At 40.6% G+C, this 21,228-nt stretch overlaps 1 protein-coding gene across 9 annotated transcripts in view; it reads right to left on the bottom strand.

The window, feature by feature from the left end:
- The window catches only part of KIAA0825 (KIAA0825 ortholog), a 386,099-nt gene that overhangs the window by 227,354 nt on the left and 137,517 nt on the right, over positions 1-21,228 (bottom strand). For all 9 annotated transcript variants that reach the window (XM_075932132.2, XM_075932137.2, XM_075932129.2 and 6 more), the window contains 4 exons: positions 19,131-19,396; positions 16,120-16,270; positions 9,762-9,952; positions 8,147-8,329 (listed from right to left, as the gene is read on the bottom strand). In XM_075932132.2, the coding sequence (XP_075788247.2) occupies positions 8,147-8,329; positions 9,762-9,952; positions 16,120-16,270; positions 19,131-19,396 (791 nt within the window). The remainder of the gene's footprint in view (positions 1-8,146; positions 8,330-9,761; positions 9,953-16,119; positions 16,271-19,130; positions 19,397-21,228) is intronic.

Here is a 21,228-nt window from a genome sequence, read left to right as displayed (position 1 = left end):
AATAAGAGGCCATGTTCTTTTGTGCCTAACTGGAAATTCAGCCACGTCAGTCTCTATCTCTCCAACCTATTTGTTGTCTGGTGGCAGCCAACCGGATCCCAACCTCCCCACTGTTTACTTCATTGATTCCCATCCCGCATTTTCTACCTTCATGGCCCCCAGTCTCAGAGTTTCAGCTGAATCAGTTCCAGATGGGTCACTCTCTATCTCTAGGGGTATGTCTACACTTGCACCCTCTTTTGAGAGACGGATGCAAATGAAGACATTTGAAATTGCAAATGAAGCCGGGATTTAAATATCCTGTGCTTCATTTGCATAATCACGTTATGGCGCTATTTTGAAATAATAGATGCTGTTAAGACACGGTTATTTTGAGAGAAAACCCTTCTCTCAAAATAACCCTTATTCCTCATAAAATGAGGTTTAACAGTTATTTTGGAAGAAGGGTGTTCTCCCAAAATAACCACATCTACACCGCGTTTTGTATTTCGAAATAGCGCTATAACGCGATTATGCAAATGAAGCGTGGGATATTTAAATCCCAGCTTCATTTGAAATTTCGATTGTCTTCTTTTGCATCCCTCTCTTGAAAAAGGGTGCAAGTGTAGACAAACCCACAGTTTCCTTGCCCAGACAATCCTAGTATTTTCATTATTTTTCCTGGCACAGATGTTAAGATGACTGATCTGTATTTCTCTCGGCTGTCCTTATTTTCTGTTTTATAGATGGATGCTATATTTGGCCTTTTCTAGTCTTCCAGAATCTATCCAAATTTCCATGTCTTTTCAAAGCTTGCTAAAGGCTCAGATATCTCCTCACTCAGCTCCTTCGATATTCTAGGATGCATTTCAGAAGGCCCTGGTGACTTGAAGACATCTACCTTGTCTAAGTAATTTTTAACTTATTCTTTCTACCATAGCTTCTGAACCTACTCCCATTTTCACTGCTATTTACTATGTTGGGTGCTTAGTCACAACCAGTCTCATTGGTGAAAACTGAAGGGGGGTTAGGAATAGCTCAGTGGTTTTCACATTGGCCTGCTAAACTCAGAGTTGTGAGCTCAATCCTTAAGGGGGCCCATTTAGGGATCTGGGGTAAAAAAAATCTGTCAGGGATGGTACTTGGCCCTGCCATGAGAGCAGAAGACTGAACTCAAGGTCCCTTCCAGGTCTATGAGATAGGCATATCTCCATATTATTATTTAAACAAAGAAGTTATTAAGCACTTATGCCTGGGTGGGCAATAATTTTAGAAGGGGAGGATATGTCACAAATTTCTGAAGTGACCCTGGACTGTCCTAGAATGGGCAGGGCCTTGGGTGGAAGGGGCAGGGTTAGGACACTTCCGTGCTCCCCCACCCACAGACCCTGACTGGCCTGGGGGTGGGGGAGCATGTGAACTCTTTGCCTCCTGTCATGAACAGATGGAGTGCTGACCAGCACCCGGTGACTAAAGGGTTAATTCTGATAGCTAGCAAAGCTGCTGGCAAGAAGCCACAGAACCAATGGGCAGACGGTATCGAAATCTGAATTGGATATAGGTTCCCTCACTGCTTTCTTTGTGTGGGAGAGATCAACCAGGAGCTGAGAAACACAGAATTATTTAAACCCAGGCAGGACTACCATGCCCCACAGAATTCCGGGCATGGGAGTGGACTGAACAAAAAGAAAGTTAGAAGTATGTAACAGGGAAATGTGAATCCAGTCACACACAGGGTAATTTGTCTTTATTTTGCGGTTTAGTCTGAACTGCTCTGTGTGATTCTGTGGCTCCCCTCTCCCTTTACCATCTAAGCACTGTGCCAGAGGTTTTTTTCCTGTTTTAATTTGTTTTCCGTAGCTGCTCTGTAACATCTAGCAACCAAGTATGCTTTATCAAGTTTATCTTTTGTTTTGTAATAAAAACCACTACTTTTAAGGTGATAATTTGATTCTTGTGTCCTGGAAGGTCTTCCTGTATGTATCTGCATGCCTCAGCTATCAGAGACTGCAGTTTGTTTTTCTCTTTTCTTTTTCAAGCTCTTTTGGAGCAAAAGATCTTGGGGTACCTCTGGGAGTAAATTCAAGTGTTCACCCAGGATTTTTTAGGGATAAAAAACGGTGGCAGCAAATTCCCCAAAAATCTGTGTATGGTTATTCTGGGGGGAATAATTTTTGGTACTTTTTTTAGAGGCCAATTTTTTTTCTTTTGAGCTTTTTGTGGACTCCAATCTTATGTACTCTGAGTGCCAGATTGGGGAACAGCCCTGACACTTCCATTCCTTCCCCAGAGAGAACCTCCCTAAACTTACTCTCCTGAAGACACAAACAAGATTATTTTCAGTTTATTTTATTTTGCAATCATGTATTTTTGTTATACTTGACCAACCTAAGGCACAATTTTAAATTCCCTAAAATGCCATATACAGGCAGTCCCCGGGTTACGTACAAGATAGGGACTGTAGGTTTGTTCTTAAGTTGAATTTGTATGTAAGTCAGAACTGGTACATATTGTAGGGGAAACTCTAGCCAAACATTTCTCCAGAGCTCAGTTTTACTCTCCCACACCTCACTTCCCTCAGTCCTTTATTCTCAAGCTGAGGTGTCTGCTGAGAAAAGCCGCTCCGCGTCTCCCTGGTCTGCTGGGGGGAAGCAGCTAGTGCGGGGTTGCCTCACCCCGTTTGTAAGTAGGGATCCATGTAACCCGGGGACTGACTGTATTAGGAAGCTGTTTCCAGTAACTACTAGGAATTCATCCAAACCAACTATTGGACAATTGACTGGGATAAAACGTCCTGCCTTTTCTGGGGAAAGGTGATAGAAGTATCAGGATTAGATTAAGTCTGGTTAGTACATGAGAATAGGATGCTTAATTAAATAAAAATAATTCTATGTGCAAGTTTGGCTTTCGTAATCATGAGAGTCATAATGTTATCATTCTTGTATTGTTCTTAAGGAGGTATACTGCATAAAGGAGACACACACCTCTTTTCTCTCTCAATAAGTGTTTAAGAAAACTGAACAAGCTTTCATGGGAAAAACCCACTTTTTCAGGCGAGGTGATCTTGAAGAGATGTTTTTGACAGAAGTGGTTTGGGGAGTAGCATTTTTTGTAACAGAGATTTATTGTGTATTTCTTTGTTACAGGATTCCAATTAATCTAAAATGAATATTTTTATTAGTTGCCCTTTTACAATCAATATTAACTTATTGATTTCTGAAGGCTTTCACGTATATCTGCAACAAGCTGATGTTCTAGTTGTCTAGTTGGCACAAGATAGAGATTTAGAAGTAAGGAACCACAACTAGTAAGAAGTCGAAAGGTTTATCTACTGTTAAAGGGTGGAATTGACATCTGTTGTACTAGCTTTTAATATTTTCAGAGCATATTGGATATTGGATATGTACATTGTTTTTATCTTTGTTCTACAAAAACTTGGACAGGTATTGGACCAATTGAAATGTTTCTTTCTTTAGCAAATAGGACATAGGTGATAAGTATTTTGCAAACCCCTGAAGACCATATATCATGCCTCAATAGATATTTCCCAGAAGAGTTATGCAGAGGCACTTTCTCAGAGATTTTCTGGCAGAAACATACAAGTAGTCATTTATGAGATGTACTGTGTGCTTATTCTTATGAAAATCTGATTATATATTCACAAAATCAATTTAGGCTTGCAAAAATTAGTCACGTCTGCTTCATCTATGTATTGCTTCATTTACAATTAATTTTACCCAAATTTTTAAAGAATGAATTAGAAACTACCTAACATAAGGACATTTTTATTATATAGTCAAGAAAATAAAGAAAACTCATAAGAGATCAATATTATTTTATTTCAAATTTGTGCATAATCTCTAATTTTGTAAATAGTAAAACCTTTTTTCATCTTGTGAAGTATGTACTCTTCATTGACTAGCAAAATGAGCAAATTTAATAAACAAACTCAACATGTTAACTTTTTATGTAATCTTGACTGTAATTAGTGGGTTAAATTTATCAAGAGTGTCACTAAAAATATATAAACACAAGGATCCACAACAAATTAGCAGGGCTGTGTTATGTCTCTCCCATTGGAGAGACAATCATGAGTGATTGGCACTCAACCATTGTATGTCTATTTGGGACAAAAGGATATGATCTACCTGAGAGAAGACATTTCTTCCTTTTGCTGAAGTGATGGTGGATTTTGGAAGAAATGGAAAATCACCAAAAGGCAGAACAAAAAAAGCAGGTGACCCCAGCAGGAGTTTATAAATGGAATCACATGGGGGAAATGGGTAAGAGAGGAGCCATTTTGCACCAGATTAAGACAGGGACAGGATGTGTAGGGCAGGAAAGAATGAAGTCACAGAAACTAGGTAAGGGCTACATAGAACACTAGACCTGGAAGGGACCTCGAGAGGTCATCGAGTCCAGTCCTCTGCCTTCATGGCAGGACCCAGTACTGCAACAGCCTTCATGAGGAGGGAATATATACCTTGCCTCCCTTGTACTCCCTTCCGCTTTATTTGTTAAGAGCATAAATCTATTAGATTGAACAAAGTGTGTGTATTGACTGTCTGGGTATGTCTATGCTACAGAGTTTTGTTGAGAAAATGGCCATTTTTCCGACAAAACCTGAGTTATGTCCACACTGCAATCACATTCTTCTGAAAATAAACTGAAAGAACAGAGGGTTTTTTCCGGTGTTGGTAATCCTCTTTCTATGAAGAAGAAGCCTTTTTCCGAAAGAACTCTTTCAGAAAAAGGCATGTGTGGACAAGAAAGAGGGAGTTCTTTTGAAAGAAGAGGAAAGAGGAAAAAGTACAGGTGCCTGGTGGCCACTCCATCCATAGTAATCACAGTTTACATGCAAGATAGCATCCATTCAGTATGGATGCTATCTTCCGAAAAAGCAAATGGCTTTTCCGATGTGCTTTGGCAATGTGGACTCTCTCTTTCGGAAGAAGTTTTTTTGGAAGATCTCTTCTGAAAAGAGCCTTCAGTCTGGATATAGCCTCTCACAACTACTACATGATTCTGAGAGAGTTAAACTGTAAGCCAGAAGCTTTAGGCAGGAGTTCTGGGAGTGGGGAGTCTGAAGGATTAGCAATGCATTCAGAAGGGCTAGATGTCTGGCAGCTAAGGGTCTAGTATGCAAAGTGCAGGGATGCCACATGGAAAGTCTGCACTGCGACAGATAGCCTAGGACCCTAAGATGGGGTATTGGCTGAATTTCCTGCAGGCTCTATGGGTTGCAGATCTCCAGAGCACAAAGGTTCAGATTCCCCACACCTAGGCTGTGTCTAGACTACATGCCTCTGTCGGCAGAGGCATGTAGATTAGACACATAGGCAAAGGCAAATGAAGCCGCGATTTAAATGATCGCGGCTTCATTTACATTTACATGGCTGCCGCGCTGAGCCGACAAACAGCTGACCAGCTGTTTGTCGGCTCGCGCGCTAGTCTGGACGCTCCCCTGCCGACATCAAAGCCCTTTGTCGGCAGCCCCGTTATTTCTCATGGAATGAGGTTTACCAGGGCTGTCGACAAAGGGCTTTGATGTCGGCAGGGGGAACGTCCAGACTAGCGCGCGAGCCGACAAACAGCTGATCAGCTGTTTGTCGGCTCAGCGCGGCAGCCATGTAAATGTAAATGAAGCCGCGATCATTTAAATCGCGGCTTCATTTGCCTTTGCCAAAAAAACAAATCTACATGCCTCTGCCGACAGAGGCATGTAGTTTAGACGTACCCCTAGTGATTGGTTAAGTAGGATCTTTTATTTCTAAAAGTTTTTGATCTAAAGGAAATCGGTTTACTATACTGAAATTTGTTACATGACTCAAACATGTGAGGTTTTGCGATTCTGAAACCCAGTATGTAAATTTTAATATGCAGGTTAATCCTTCACATTCTTTATTGATTCTTTCTGTGAGAGTTCTTGAATTTTTCCCATTAGTAACAACTCTCTCCTCCTATTCTTTCCCATAGTTTGTCTACTGATGTAATAAAATTAAGACCAATCTCACAGGCTCTTGGATTTTTTTTTCAAAATTTGGGGTCTCATTTTAATATATGGCTCTTAAAACAATCTGGATGAAATCTTGGCCCCATTGATAACTAACATGTAACGTCAGTGTAGTTCAAGTCCTTGTTTGGTTAGCAATTGTGACTTCTAAATATATTTTTTTCTAAAGTTAAGCTTTGTACACACTTGTTCTTTACAAGTATATTTGAGACTTAGGGTGTGTCTAAAGTACAGGCTTTTGTTGACAAAAAGTTGGCTTTTGTCGACAAAACTATACCTGTGTCTACACTACCGCCGTGTTCTGTCGACAACAAGTCAACAAAAAGCAACAGTTTTGTCGACAGTGGTAAAACTCATTTTACAAGGAATAACATCTTTTTTCAAAAGTACTCTTTTGAAAAAAAGGCACTATTGCATGCAAACTGTGCTTTTTCAAAAGAGAGCATCTAGACTCTCTTTTGAAAAAGTGGCTTGCTTTGTTGACAATACTGATCATAGGGTGTGTCTAGATTACACATCTCTGTCGACAGAGAGATGTAGATTAGGTACATCAAAATTGCTAATGAAGGAGGGATTTAAATATCCCATGCCTCATTAGCATAAACATGGCCACTTCTTTTTTTTGAAATGGAGTTTTTTTATAAAAGAATGGCAGTCTAGATGCGGATTTGTCGAAAATAAAGCCTTTTTCGACAGATCCTGTATTCCTCAAAAAATGAGGTATATAGGATCTGTCGAAAAAGGCTTTATTTTTGACCGATCCTCATTTAGACTGCTGTCTTTTTAAAAAAGCTCTGTTTCGAAAAAAGCGGTGGCCATATTTATGCTAATGAGGCATGGGATATTTAAATCCCTGCTTCATTAGCAATTTTGATGTGCCTAATCTACATCTCTCTGTGGACAGAGAGGTGTCGTCTAGACACACCCGTATCTAGATGCTCTTTTTCGACAAAGATTTTGTCGACAGTACCTGTCGACAAAGCCTCTGTCGACAGAGGGATGCAGTCTAGATGTAGCATTAGTGAAGCACATCGGCTTCCTATGTGTCAAGTAATCAGATAATCAATTCAATGAATTATTTCAAGAAGTCCAATAATTCCAAGAAGTCTGGGAAAATATTTCCAAGAGCGAAGGGCAATTAGGAGACAAAGACCAGAGAAGATACAATGGCTGGAAGCTGAAGTTAGAAAAATTCTCTATGCAAGCTTGTAACAGTGAGAGTGATTAACTTACCATGGACTACAGTGGATTCTTTACCACTGAAAGCCTTTCAATCAAAAAAGATATCTTTCTAAAATATTAAGGGCAACAAAAAATTTGCACTTAATGCAGGAATCACTAAGTGATGTTCTATGCCCCGTGTGATGCAGGAGGTCAAACTGGATAATCTTTTCTAGCTTTTATGAATTTATGTGGAAGTATGATGCTCACAGACTTGTTCCAAATCCCATTAAACTTGATTAAAAAAATCTCACTGAGTTTAATGGTCTTAAAATAAGGCCTATAAAGATTAATTGAAGACATCAATGAAGTACAGGTACTCCCTGGTCCAGCACCTGACTGGTTCCAGATAAGGGATTTTGCTGGAGTAGGGGAGGTCAATTTTGGACCCCTGCCACCTGCCCCTCCGGCCTAGACACTGGCCTCCCATCTGGCTCCCATCTCCTGCTGGCCCCACTGCCCTGCTGACTCTGCTGGGTCATCACAGCTGCCGAGGCTCTGGGATCCACACACTGAGACTCCCTGGGCAGCCTCATGCACCACACTGAGGCTCCCTACCCCACTGCATGTGCCACATGCCGGATCTCTCAACCCTGCTAAGCAGCCCCTTTGCCACGTGCTTTGTGGCCCTTCCATCAGCTGCCTCAAAGCAGCCCGCTGCCCTGTCTGTCCCACAGGGATCCTTGCTGCTGGCCCTCCACCAGGACTCTCTGGTCCTGCAATACCCTTGCGAGACCATGGATGTTGCCAAACTTGAGAATCTCAGTTAAGAGAGTTTCAACCTATATCTAGATCAGGGGTTCTCAAACTGTGTCCACTGTTCCATTTGCATTTTAATCAAAAATTGTCTCGATGATCATCTACACTTCCACTTGTAAGTTAAATAAGCAACAAGGTCATTTCTAAAATATTAAAATATACGCCCATACTTACTCATAAAGATTCTTCAAAGGTGCAGTTAAAATAGCAAGTGCAGAGAGCAGACTGTTGCAGTAGTCATGTATTTTATAGATCTTGGTGTCTTTCTCTTTATGTGGATTCAAAAGTTCCTGCACTGAGCTGCAAGTTGACCACAGCATATTTTCAGTAGATATTAAAATCGCTGAGATATCAATTCTGTTGAGGAAAAAAGGAGTGAAAATGTCAGCCATGGAAGCACTCTGACAGTGAAATCTCACACAAGTTATTAATGTACTTTCCTACAATACAGACAATAAAAACACCTTACTTGAAATGGATGAAATTGTTAAAGGCTCTCTGCAATAATACAGTCTACAAACCAATACACAATCAATTTCTGATCAGAAGAAAGTTTTTTATTCAATTCTCTTAATAAACAATAGTTGATATAGCACATCACAATGAAGCCATATTTCTGTCTCTTCCACCCTTGCTCCTGCTACTCTCCAGAATAATCCCTATTAACATCCATCCCTAATAGTAACATTTGAGCATGAAGAAATACAGTCTAACAGTGTATCCTAGTTATATTTAAGGCTACAGACAGAGTGACCTTATCACAGAACATTTAGTAGAGGATTAAGCCATAAATGTGTGTTCCCAACTCTTCTAAAGGCTTTGAGACCTTGGACAAGTCACTTTGATTCTCTTTGTCTCAGTCACTCCATCTGTAATATGGGTTTACAATACTTCTTTAACTCACATGAAAATTGTAAGACTTAATTCACTGGCATTTGCAAAGTGCTTTATGAAATTCTTGGATGAGCACATTTGAAATCTTCAGTATCATGAGCAAATTTTAAATCTCAGTTGCCTTTCTGCATTTACAGCCTTCAGCAGTAGTGTGAGCCAACTGTCTTAGGTGGATTCAATGTCCATGCAAATGATTTTGATTTCCTTGAGACTAATTTAAATCTCATGAACACTAAAATCACCATGGATCCTCCCACTTTCAGAATAAAAAAAAGAGGACAAGTTTTAGTAAAGAGCAGGGGGAGAGAAACAGTCCATTTACTAATTGCCCTAATCAAACAGGAGAATGGAAGGGAAGGAATAAGGTATTGGAACAAGTTTATCGCAGGAAATGCCTGTCCTTTTATTGCTTCTAGACAAAGTCCTCGGTTCAGCAAAATTTAGGAACCTCATAAGACAGTTCAAATGGTGCACTTGCCTGTCCTGGAAATGCCAGAAGAGCAGAGCCTTTAATTCATGGATCAATCCCTTGGCCCTCACCCAAAGCTGCAACTCTTTTCTGAATTTCTTTTTGTCTGTTCAGTCACAGCTTGGACCTCTCTACATCAAGCTTCATGCCCCCTGGCCACTTATGTGGAAGCTTTACAAAAGAGGGAGTTATATAACTCCAATTATATACTGCATGATCACATAGTACTTGAAGCCTAGCATATACTTAAATATTCAGATGAATTTTATTAAAATAATCCTTTTAGGAAATATAGACATTTATACATTTATTTTGATATTTACAAATATTTAAATTCAGGTGAGTGACAACAAAACAATACATCACATTCTGAGAACACATGCACTTATATCCACAAAATACTCCTGTTAATCATAAACACATTACCTTATCTGTGGAGTTCTCTTGTAACTGGGATGGGCCTGAGAATATCTGCAGGCCAGCACAGCCAAAGATTTCTCCAGCACTTCTTTTAGAATCTCCTGGGCTAACTTGGGGGGTAGAATAGTCCACAGATCATGATGGAGAGCACAGCAGAAATAATGCCACATCTGGACAGAGAATGAGCATCTTTCCCCCTGGCAAAACCACCAAACATTAAACAACAGAAACACATCTCCCAAAATGTCAGCTTGGTACCTGTGAATCTAATTAGTTCAGGCTGAAAGGAAATAGCTGAAGAGTTTGAGACACTAGATGACCTAAAAAGTTTCCTGACAAGATGTAAAACATCTTTATTGACAAAGAAACACATGTTTCGTTTCAGTTACCAAACCAATACTCTACCGCAAAGCCAAACCACAAACATGTGACCTACTATATCCTTAATTCACCTACTTCTGACCTATTGTTTTAATTTTTCATTAAACTATATACAATATTTTGCAATCACTAAACTAACCAGATTAGTTTAATATACTGGCTACCTCACCTTAAGCAAGAGCCAGAAATTACTTGAGTAGTATATCTATTTCCCTGAATCCATAATATGCACTTTCAGATTTCTATGAATCTTAGGTTGCATGTAATTATAATGAAAGAACAGCAGGGAAAAAATATCTAAACAACGAATCTCCTTATTATATATATGCATGTGACATGGGCTGTTGAGAAACATTTTAAAAGTATTTTGATATTTCACTATTGCATTTTAATACCAATACTAGAAACAAAAACCTATAACTGCCCAATTTTTAAGACAGTTTTAAGGTCTTGGCAGATGTTCTCATGCAGCTAAAGCTGTACTGTACTTATTTTCTCCAAGCCAGATCAACAGCTTTTTGTAATTTCCTGATTTCCTTATATAAAATAAACCTTAACTATTATGGTTAAGTATATTGAGATCTCTGCTAAGAATACTTCCTAGACAAGCAATAACTCAAACGTTCATACATTTTTTGTAACTGTGTGCTTTGGTATTTTATGGTCTCCTAATTATAAAATTCACTATTTTAGATTGCTTCCAGGAGATGATCAAATATACAAATATTTCTACTAAACAGTCTTTTTATTTCTGCAAATATACCTCTTGCATTCATATAATAAGCTCACTCTGGATAGAATAATTAGCTTAGTTTCCATTCCGAATGGAATGGAATGGTTTTTTTTGGTCAGTTTTAGGTCTTCTGACATGAAATTAAAATTAGAAAATAATTTTTAAAAATGCAGGTCTCACATAGAAATAAGACTTTCTACATTAATTTTCTATTTGGGATAGCTTTCATAAAGTTTTCTTAAGTATCTGGATGCTTGAAAGTTTTGTTAATTGTCTAGGAGCCTATAAGCCTCTTTTCTGAGCATAAATTTATATTATTACACTTACTATTATATAATATTTTTAACATTATATAATCTTCAAGTGTTAAATTTAATAATGTATCTTTTCTAATGTTGTGCCTTTAAAAAAAGCAATAGGGTTTTGGTTAAAGTTTTATATGAGATCCATTCCCTTTTGCTGACCTGTTTTTCTGTTGGTTGCCATTTATAAGATATGCTACTGGTAAACATCTGTTATTTTTGAATATTTTGTACAGTGTAAACAGATGTGAGCTTTTATTTAGGTTATGTATCAGGAAACAAGCAGCTGGGCTTTATTAACTAAGCCACTCAATATTTCCTTTGAACAGACAATTCTTTATTCTTTGACTATTAGACAATGTAAGTTCCTAGAATTGCAGCAGATGTGAGCTATACTAAAAGCTTGATTCTAAAATGTAGTCTGGAGAGCTGGCTTGGTGCAAAGTGGATGTTCAGTGTACTCCATCAGTGAGATACTGCACTCTAAAGATACATCTACACTTCAGGGCTTTAGTCAAAATAAGCTACGCAAATTGAGCTATGTTAATCGCGCATCTTATTTCGAAATAGCTTATTTTGAAATAGGGAGCATCTACACAGCACTTATTTTGATTTAGAGCACTCTTCCTCTGACTTCCCTTACTCCTTGTACAATGAGCGTTACAGGAGTCGGAGTAAGAAGTCCTCCAGCTTGACAGTATTTTGACAGTATTTCAAAATAACTGCCTGCTGTGTAGACGCAGACTAAGTTATTTTGGAATAGTGCTAGTTATTTCGAAATAGTGTTGCAGTGTAGATGTACCCTTAGAATGTTAAATGCTTTATAGTAATAATGTACTTAGGCTTTGGTTCATCTCTCACACGTATGGGCACATCTTGATTCTTTACTGAACTTTAACAAGTTGCAAGTCCATATGAACAGACTAGAGCCCATAACCTACAGCTAAGATGTGACTGTCTGCTTTTCTTTTGATCCAACCTACCACTACTTTCATGTCAGTTGGATTAGGGAATAGATATAATATTTGAAAACTTAACTATTTTTACCTTTACTGTATAGAAAAGCAGTATCACTTAATTGTAAAGAGTATAAATAACTACGGACTCCCATATTTAGTTGGGATATTTGGAGGTTATCATTATAATTAATAATAATAATAATAATAATAATGTCTATAGAAAATGTTGCTCCATGTAATCACAGAGTGCCACATTCTGCCAACCTTACTCATGTTGATAATGTCTTTCTTTCCATATAGTCTCATCTTCTTTTGTGGTGTGCAATAGTTTATTATTCTGAATACCAGAACATGGTGGATGGCACAAGCAGTGGGAAAACAGGCAGGGCAAAGTCCCATTCCTGTGAAAATCTGAAGGCCAAGCATCCATTTGAACAGGAAGGGAACAATCCCTGAAAATCTCCAGTGTGTAAGGCTTAGTATTCTTCCTGGTCTTTAACAGGCTGCATAAAAATGGGGAGGGGAAGGTTCCTTCCTTAGACACTCCCCTTCTGATGCATACATACATAAAGCAAAGGTACAGACTGGCCCTTAATCTGGCAGAAGAGAGTGGGTTCTGCTGTTTGTGAATTTTAACAGAAGATTTACAAAAGATGCCAAACTGTCCTGAAGATTTAAGAGATACAAGCCTCCCACAAACTAACTTCCTATGTGCCTCAATACTGATCAGAGGAGCAAGGATTATTCGGTTAGTCCTTGCTGTGAGACTGCTAACAATTGGTGTCAATTATGATAGTGTTTTTTGTGAGGTAGACAACTCTCTGCTAATTGTAACTGGCCACAATCATGTGATGATAAGTTTAGTCTTTTACCAGTGCATACCAGATCTCAATCAGGGTGTGTCTACACAGCAGGGCTTAACGCAAAATAAGCTATGCACATTGAGTTTTGTCAACTGCGTAGCTTATTTCGAAATAGGGAGTGTCTAAACGGCACTTATTTCGAAATAGAGCACTCTTTCTCCAACTTCCCTTTCTCCTCGTACAATGAGGGTTACAGGAGTCGCAGTAAGAAGTCTTCCATCTTGACAGTATTTTGACATTATTTTGAAATAAATGCCCGCAGTGTAGATGTAGACTAAGTTATTTCAAAATAATGTTGCTGTGTAGACGTACTTGCAGTGACCCAAGAGATACTGGGCTCTATACTACTGCCAACTTCCTTAATCATCCAGACTGTATTTAGAAAAATAAAATTGGCTTCTTAGTACCATCCTTTAATAGTACCAGCCACGGAAAGTAACATTTAATCAAATGGACTCTCCAGATCCTCACCATCGAAAGAGAAGGTACAACACAATGGGTCTTCCTAACTGGTTTACAGAATGTAAATATCTGATACTGCAGGAAGCCTGGGAGACTGTAGAGTCATGCGCAGAATGATATGGCAGTTGTAACAAATTGCTGTATATTATTAATGATAATAATTTGCAGGGCTCAACAAATGCACTCACCCACTCGACTGTGGCAAGTAGATTTTATCAGCTGGGCGGACTGGCCCGGTGGGTGGTTGTGATGGGCTGGCCAAAGCCCGCACTAACGCTGGCGTGGCCCCATCCGATCCGCCAGCTGGCGGAGGAGCGGAGCGCCACTGGGAAGGGGGAAGCGCACTGCTTCTCAGCGCCGGGCTGCCTGTGTGATGCTCCGGCGCGAGGAGGCAGGGCCAGAGGTGGGATGGCGGCAGACGTCAGGACGCTGGCATAACCTGGCCCTGCTGATTTTAAAGGGCCGCGGCAGCTTGGCTCTAGCTGCGTGGCCCCGGGAGCTGGCTGCGGCGCAGCCGGGCCCCATCCTCCGGCTCCAGTCCTGCCATGGCCCCAACCCCTTCGCCGGTAAGAGACTGCTCCCGGCCAACCACCCGGCTTGCTGCACCCGCCCTGCGCCCCTTTGTCGCCGCACCGCCCATTCCCCACGCTGCCCCCGCACCCCTCTCCTCTGTACCCCGAGCCCCCTGCTCTTCCTCTTCCCTGCGACTCTCTGGCTCTGCGCCATCCTTGCACCCTGCTCCCCAGCTCTGTGCTGCCCATTCCCTACACTGCCCCTAGACCCCGATCCCTCAGCCCCTCCCGTTCCCCGCGTCCCATTCCCCGTGCCTTCATCACACCCCGCACCCTGTGTCCTTCTGGCTCTGTGCCTCCCATTCCCCGCGCCACCCCTGTACCCGCCCCCCACTGTTCCCTGCACCCCTCTGGCTCTGTGCTGTTCCTGCACCCTGTTTTCCGTGTGGGTCGGGAGTGAGGGGTGCTTGTCCATAGGGAGGGGCTGGACAGGGCAGGGAAAAGGCTGCTGTGATCCAGCAGCGAGTAAAAGAGGTAAGGGGCTTGTGCTGAAGGGAGGTCAGGAGAAGAAGAAGAAAGGGGAAGGCACCAAGGGACAGGGGTGCAGGAGAGACAAATCCCAGGGGGCCAAGTGCAGACAATGAGGTGAAGGGCAGGTCTCAGGAAGGCTGAGGGTAGTGAGAAGGGCAGGAGACAGAACAGCGGGGGGGGGGGGGGTGAGGTGTTGGGGGGGCAGCAGGCACCAGGGGAGCTGATGGAGCAAGGGGCAGAGACATGGCAGCAGAGGGAAAAGGTAGAGGTTTATAAGATATTTATTAATAACTTGGGTGATATTTATTAATAACTTATTAGTGATTACTGTTCTTATTCTTATTAGTGTTTTTTTAATAGCATAAATTCCTTTTTGGGGGGGAGGGTGGCGAGTCCCTTTTTTGTCTGGCGAGTAGGGTGTTCCAGAATTTGTCAAGCCCTGATAATTTGTATATATAATATACAAATTATTATATATAATAAAATTACAAAATGATGCAACAATCACATCCAATCAAGCATTAAGCAATATGTAGTCTATAATCAATAGAATAGTTCACTAGAAGGGGGGGAAGAAACAATACCTTCATCTGTAAGTTTTAGTAATTGGTCACTGACTTTCTTTCACTAAAATAATTAAATTAGAGTTTACGAGTAGGCTTGGGATTTCAAAATTCAAGCAAAAATCACAATAGGCAGGTTAGAAACATATGGCTGGATTCTATGAACAAGGATACTGGTCACATGTGATACATGAGCCCCTTACCAAGTCCACAGTAGGGCTGTGTCCAGACTCAGGGGTTTTTTCGGGAAAAGTAGCCTTTTTCCGAAAAAACTTCACCTGCGTCTAGACTGCAGCCGCGTTCTTTCGAAATAAAATCGAAAGAACGTGGCTTTTCTTTCGATGGCGGTAAACCTCATTTCACGAGGAAGAACGCCTTCTTTCGAAAGTGCTTCTTTCGAAAGAAGGCGTTCTTGAATGTAAATAGGGCTTCTTCGAAAGAGAGCATCCAGACTCACTGGGTGCTTTCTTTCGAAAAAGCGGCTTGCTCTTTCGAAAGTTCCGCGTGCAGTCTAGACGCTCTCTTTCGAAAGAGCCTCTTTCGAAAGAGGCTTGCAGTCTAGACATAGCCTAGGGGAGCAAAATGATCATGAATGACCAACAAGAAATCTATTAAATAAGAAAAAAAACATATCACATGGATATGTATTGGGAGGAAAAGAACAACTCCCCCCCATTCTTATAATAACCACAGGGCATATCTGGTGAAGGAAAAGATTTGCATTGTTCTGGTATTGCTATTTCTTTGTATCTTATACTGTATAAGCATCAACCTTTTAACCTTCTCTTCTTTACTGCATACAGGTACATTTATTAGGCAAACAACATGAGAAGCCTTATTTAATTACCTCATTGATTAATCTTAGGTCTTTTAACTATATTTTACTAAATCATTCCTAAGAAGATATTTACATACAGTTACAGAGTTATTTTAAAAATATATCCCAACAGCCCTTTTGCACAAGTAGCACAGATCTTATGTTTCTAATTAGTCAGAGAGCAGATAAGCAGTAAAACACATTTGTGTAAAGGGGAGGGATAGTATACTTAAGCTCACACCTCATAAAAAGCTTTGTAGTCATCCCAGTGGTGGCTCTCAGCATCCTGTAAAATACTTGTAGCACAAACTCTGATGCAGTAGTTGGTAACTTGAAACTGGAGAACGCTGATGAATTCCTGATATCCCTGGACAGGCACTAGGAAAAGGGGCCTGTTCGGAGAGAATGATCAAAGAGGCCAAGATTTAAGGCCTGTGCAGTAGGAGGTAAAAATCCCCCATACTACAAATGGTTTTGATTATTAGTTATCAATCATTCATTTCCTCTTGGTTCTGAAGTCTGAGCTCACATTCACTTTCAAAAAAAATCAGGTCTTTGTTTTGCAAGCTCTTTGAAAATGTACATCTGCTGTTCCACAAATATGTATTTCTGTTCCAGAAAAACTGCATTGTCAATACATCATTCAGAAGTAAAAGTATTTATCCCTATTATTACAAATCAGAATGTTATTTTGTCATTCAATTGTCAATGTTTTTGGAAGACACTATGCACTTGTCGTAAGTAACTTTTATAAAGCTAGCATATAAACAAGACTCTCACAGACTTGTGCTTTTTAGTAAAATAAAAAGCATAATTGCAATATATGAATGATCACAAATTGCTTTGACATGCACACAAATAGAATGATTTGGGCAATATGTGGTGGCAGATTCTCTCATACACCAAGATATACACATTGCAAGGGTGGGAGAATGTTAGGCATTCAATTATGGGTCTTTGATTCTGATATTACCCTGACCCCAACCCTCGGCTGCACTGAGTTACTACAGCTGGGTATGGTCTTGCAGTTCTCTACTTACACCTGCTAGAGGGGAGCGCAATGCTCATACATCTCCGTCTCATCTCATTACACATTTCCATCCTTGACATGCCCCCATGGAAGGATGTGTCGAAGAAACATTGGCTTTAGAACCAGTCCTACCATTTTACACCAGTGCACCAATTCTCTTCTTTGACCACAGGAATTCTCAACTGGTTGGTAGCTCCAGCTTATATCCCCTTTGCCCCATTCAGGCAGAGCAACAGGAAGAGAATAAAAACAATGAAGAGTCCTGTGGCATCATAAAGACTAACAAATATATTTGGGCATAAGCTTTGTGGACTGGAACCCACTTTGTCAGATGCATGCTTATGAAAGTTTATGCCCAAATAAATTTATTAATTTTTAAGGTGCCATAGGACTCCTTATTGTTTCTGCTGAAACAGATTGACATACATACCCTTCGGAAACTTGTCACTATGCCGGGAAGAAAATAGAAGCTGAGAACTGAGAGTCTGCTTTTAAATTCAGTTGTGAATCATAGTGTCCAAATGCACACAAGATACATTTAATTAGAAATCAAAATCATAACACTTTTACTAGATATGGTCAAAGCTGGAACTGTGAATTCAAACCTCTTCAAATTTCTACTAGGGTATGCATTAACCTTTAGATCCCATGATTTTGCACCTGCACTTTATTTTGACTCTAGGTCATATTCCAATCTTCAAGAAGCCTGTTTTCCAGCTCCAATTCAGACATGACCAGAATCACACAGGATGACTGATGAAGAGATTCCTACTATTCTGAGCCAAAATTTCCCAAGAACAACTTATATGGTTTCAGAGCCATCAAGTCAAAGTGTTAGTTTTGAACCTGAAGCCTTACCCAAAATTTTTCTAGATGCCAATGCCCTTTCTTTGGCCTATTTATAATTTTATCCAGCTAAGACTTATTTAATTAATTTTTAACCTCTGATAAAAATCTATTGGAGAATATTTTCAAGGTGCTCAACACAATCTTTATGATGCCAAAGTACAGGAACAAATATTCATGTTGCCAAAGATTACATTTTTAGCATTGTTTTTATCAAATTAAGCTGTTGCTGTAAGGTACAAATGAAATGGAACTCCTCTATTCATCCATACCATCATGTAGCGTAGACAACCATAATATTGGTGTATTTGTTTAAGGTTAAATATGCAAAGAATTTGCTTTGCATTGCCTTGCCAAGTCACACCTTGAAGACAAAAATCAGTGTTTGTAATACAGTAAACCTCCATTGGTCCGGCATCTGATGGTCCAGCACTCCTGATGGTCTGGCATCATCAGGAACCCAGAAGTGCTCCGGGCAGCCGGACCATTGGAGCTGCTCTGCCCCCGATTTCCCCGATTCAGCCACTGCTGAAACTGACCAGCAGCTGAATCAGGGAGGCCGGGGGCAGAGCAGCTGGATTGCTGCCAGTAGGTCCCGTAGCGCTGCCCCTCGGCACTGCGGGACCAACCCAGCAGTACCCCAGCTGTCCCCGATTCAGCCGCCGCTGAAACTGACCAGTGGCTGACTTCGGGAAGCCGGAGGCAGAGCTGCTTTGCCCTGGGCTTCCCGGAGTCAGCCACTGGTCAGTTTCAGCAGTGGCTGACTTGGGGATGCTGGGGGCAAAGCAGCTGGGGTGCTGCCGGGTTGGTCCGGTAGTGTCGCTCCTCGGTGCTACTGGATCAACCCGGCAGCACCCCAGCTGCTCTACCCCAGGCTTCCCCAAGAGCAACTGGGGTGCTGCCGGGTTGGTCTCGCAGCGTCAAGGGGCGGCGCTACCGGACCAACCCGGCAGCACCCCAGCTGCTCTGCCGCAGGTGTCCCGATTCAGCTGCTGCTGAAACTGACCAGCAGCGGCTGAATCGGGGACACCTGGGGCAGAGCCAGACTATTGGAAGGGGGGGCTATGAGGGGTCTAGGATGGCATCCCCCCCACACCACCCCAGACTCCTCAGCCCCCCCCTTCTGATAGTCCGGCATATTTGATAATCCGGCACCCCCTGGGTCCTAAAAGTGCCGGATTATCGGAAGTTTACTGTAACTACTTCAAGTTACTAATATGCCTAATCTTTTCTAAAAACAGTTCAAATGGTACTTTAACAACAGGTAACATTTTGGGTATCTTTGCTGGAATTATAGATCATACATTATATCACTGAAATTGAATCAAAGTTCCATATTATCTATGTTTGAAATAAAATATATTTGAAGGACTCACTTTTTGCTGGTCTCTCTCATTAAATTATCATACATCATAAAATGTTGAAAGACATATATTGCTGTGGAGAGAACAGCATACAAGTTTTGCAGTGGAGCTTCAGAGGGAACTTCTTTGCTTCTCTCCTCCAATCTTTGCAGAACAGCTGTTGCTACTTTACAGCAGACCTCTACAAAGTTTTCTCTAATTTCCTGAAGAGAATCATCTCTGCATGCCAGAGCCAGTGGAAGCACTGTGTCGAGTTCTTCCATAATGTCAGAACAAAACTAGGGAGAAATAAATGTGGCATCAAGTTATTTGTACTCTGACAGCACTGTGTAATTTATGCACAGGGCAAAATTCTTGAATAATGAATGAGCACAAAACAAATCAGCCTTAAACATTTATTTATAATATAAATACAGTAAAAGCTTTGTTATCTAGCACTCATGGAGAATGGGAGTTGTCGGTTAATTGAATGTGCCGGATCTCAAGCTTATTGCTCTGCCCCTCTCCCCTACCTGGAGGAAAACATGGTGACCAACCATGCCCCCTGGCAACCCTTCCCCTTGAGCCACAAAGCCGTCCCCAGTGGCAGGCAGACAAGTGGGCCAGCTGCCTGGGAGCCCATGAGGCAGGCTGAGGGGGAAGATTTGATAATGATGATGGTAGCTGGTAGTGCTGGCTGTCATAAGACTTGCAATGGTGAGAGGCATCAAGCTTGGCTGGCTGTACAGGTGGGAGTCAGGCGCATGGGCACCTGAAAATGCAGGGGCATAGTGGCTGTGGGTAATGCTGGTTAGACAAGTTTTCTGAATATTCAAGTGCTGGATAATAAATTTTTACTGAGCATCAAATATAACTTCGCAGCCTTTGTGCTGTATACCAGCACAGTACTTGCTAACAAGTATTTAAATATTTAATTAATTAACATAACAAAAATAATGGATACATTGCAGTTATTTGAGTTGGCTACAATGTCAGATATGAAATAATGCTCCGTTGATGCCCTCTCATCATATATATTTAATAGTGTTCAAAAGACAAGACTAGTGCCTTCTAAACAGGGACAATTCTTTAAGCTATAATATCTTTTTCAAAAGCAATGCTTTAATGAATTTCTTGCTGCTAGTTACAGAGGAGACAATGTCATCTTCTAATAAGTATTGTTCTCAATAAAGCCATTTTTCTAAACGCCTGTATGCTCCTTTAAAAAATATTCAATAATTCTGCTTAGTATCAATTATTTTCTATCCTAAACTGGTAAAACACTCACAAAAATTACAATAATAAAGAGCTTTCCTATATTATATATCTATTTAACCATTTAACTAATGAATATATCTGACATTCTAGCCAAATCAAAGAATTCCAATTTGGCCACAATATTAGTTATGTTAATTAATTAAAAGGCATGCTTAAGGAAAGGAAATCTTTTTTTTTAGCAATGCTTCAGATTTTGCAAACATATAATGATCAAATTGGGATAAAGTGCCACAGACACTACATGGTTTTGATCAGAATGGTTTTGAACACTTTTTATGCAAAAAAAAAAAAAGTCAATTTTGTTTAGTGCGGAGTACATGTTAAAGTATAACACAATGTTCAACACTGTATTGTAATGCCTTTCACTTTTTTTTTTTAAACTCTCAGGCTACGTCTAGACTGGCATGATTTTCCACAAATGCTTTTAACAGAAAAGTTTTCCGTTAAAAGCATTTGCGGAAAAGAGCATCTAGATTGGCACAGATGCTTTTCCACAAAAGCACTTTTTGTGGAAAAGCGTCCATGCCAATCTAGACATGCTTTTCTGCAAAAAAGCCCCGATCGCCATTTTCACGATCGTGGTTTTTTGTGCAAAACAAATCTGAGCTGTCTATACTGGCCCTTTTGTGCAAAAGCTTTACGCAAAAGGACTTTTGCCCGAACGGGAACAGCATAGTATTTCCGCAAGAAGCACTGATTTCAGACAGTAAGAAGTCAGTGTTCTTGAGGAAATTCAAGCGGCCAGTGTAGACAACTGGCAAGTTTTTCCGCAAAAGCAAGTGCTTTTGCGGAAAAACTTGCCAGTCTAGACACAGTCTAGACTGTGCACAGTATATACAACTTGGAATATTAA

This window comes from Pelodiscus sinensis, chromosome 6, assembly GCF_052426305.1.
Source record: "Pelodiscus sinensis isolate ZL-2025 chromosome 6, ASM5242630v1, whole genome shotgun sequence".
In the NCBI taxonomy this organism is placed as follows: Eukaryota; Metazoa; Chordata; order Testudines; family Trionychidae; genus Pelodiscus; species Pelodiscus sinensis.
Note: the sequence above shows the minus strand (reverse complement) of the source record. Positions and strands in the feature narration are given on the sequence as shown.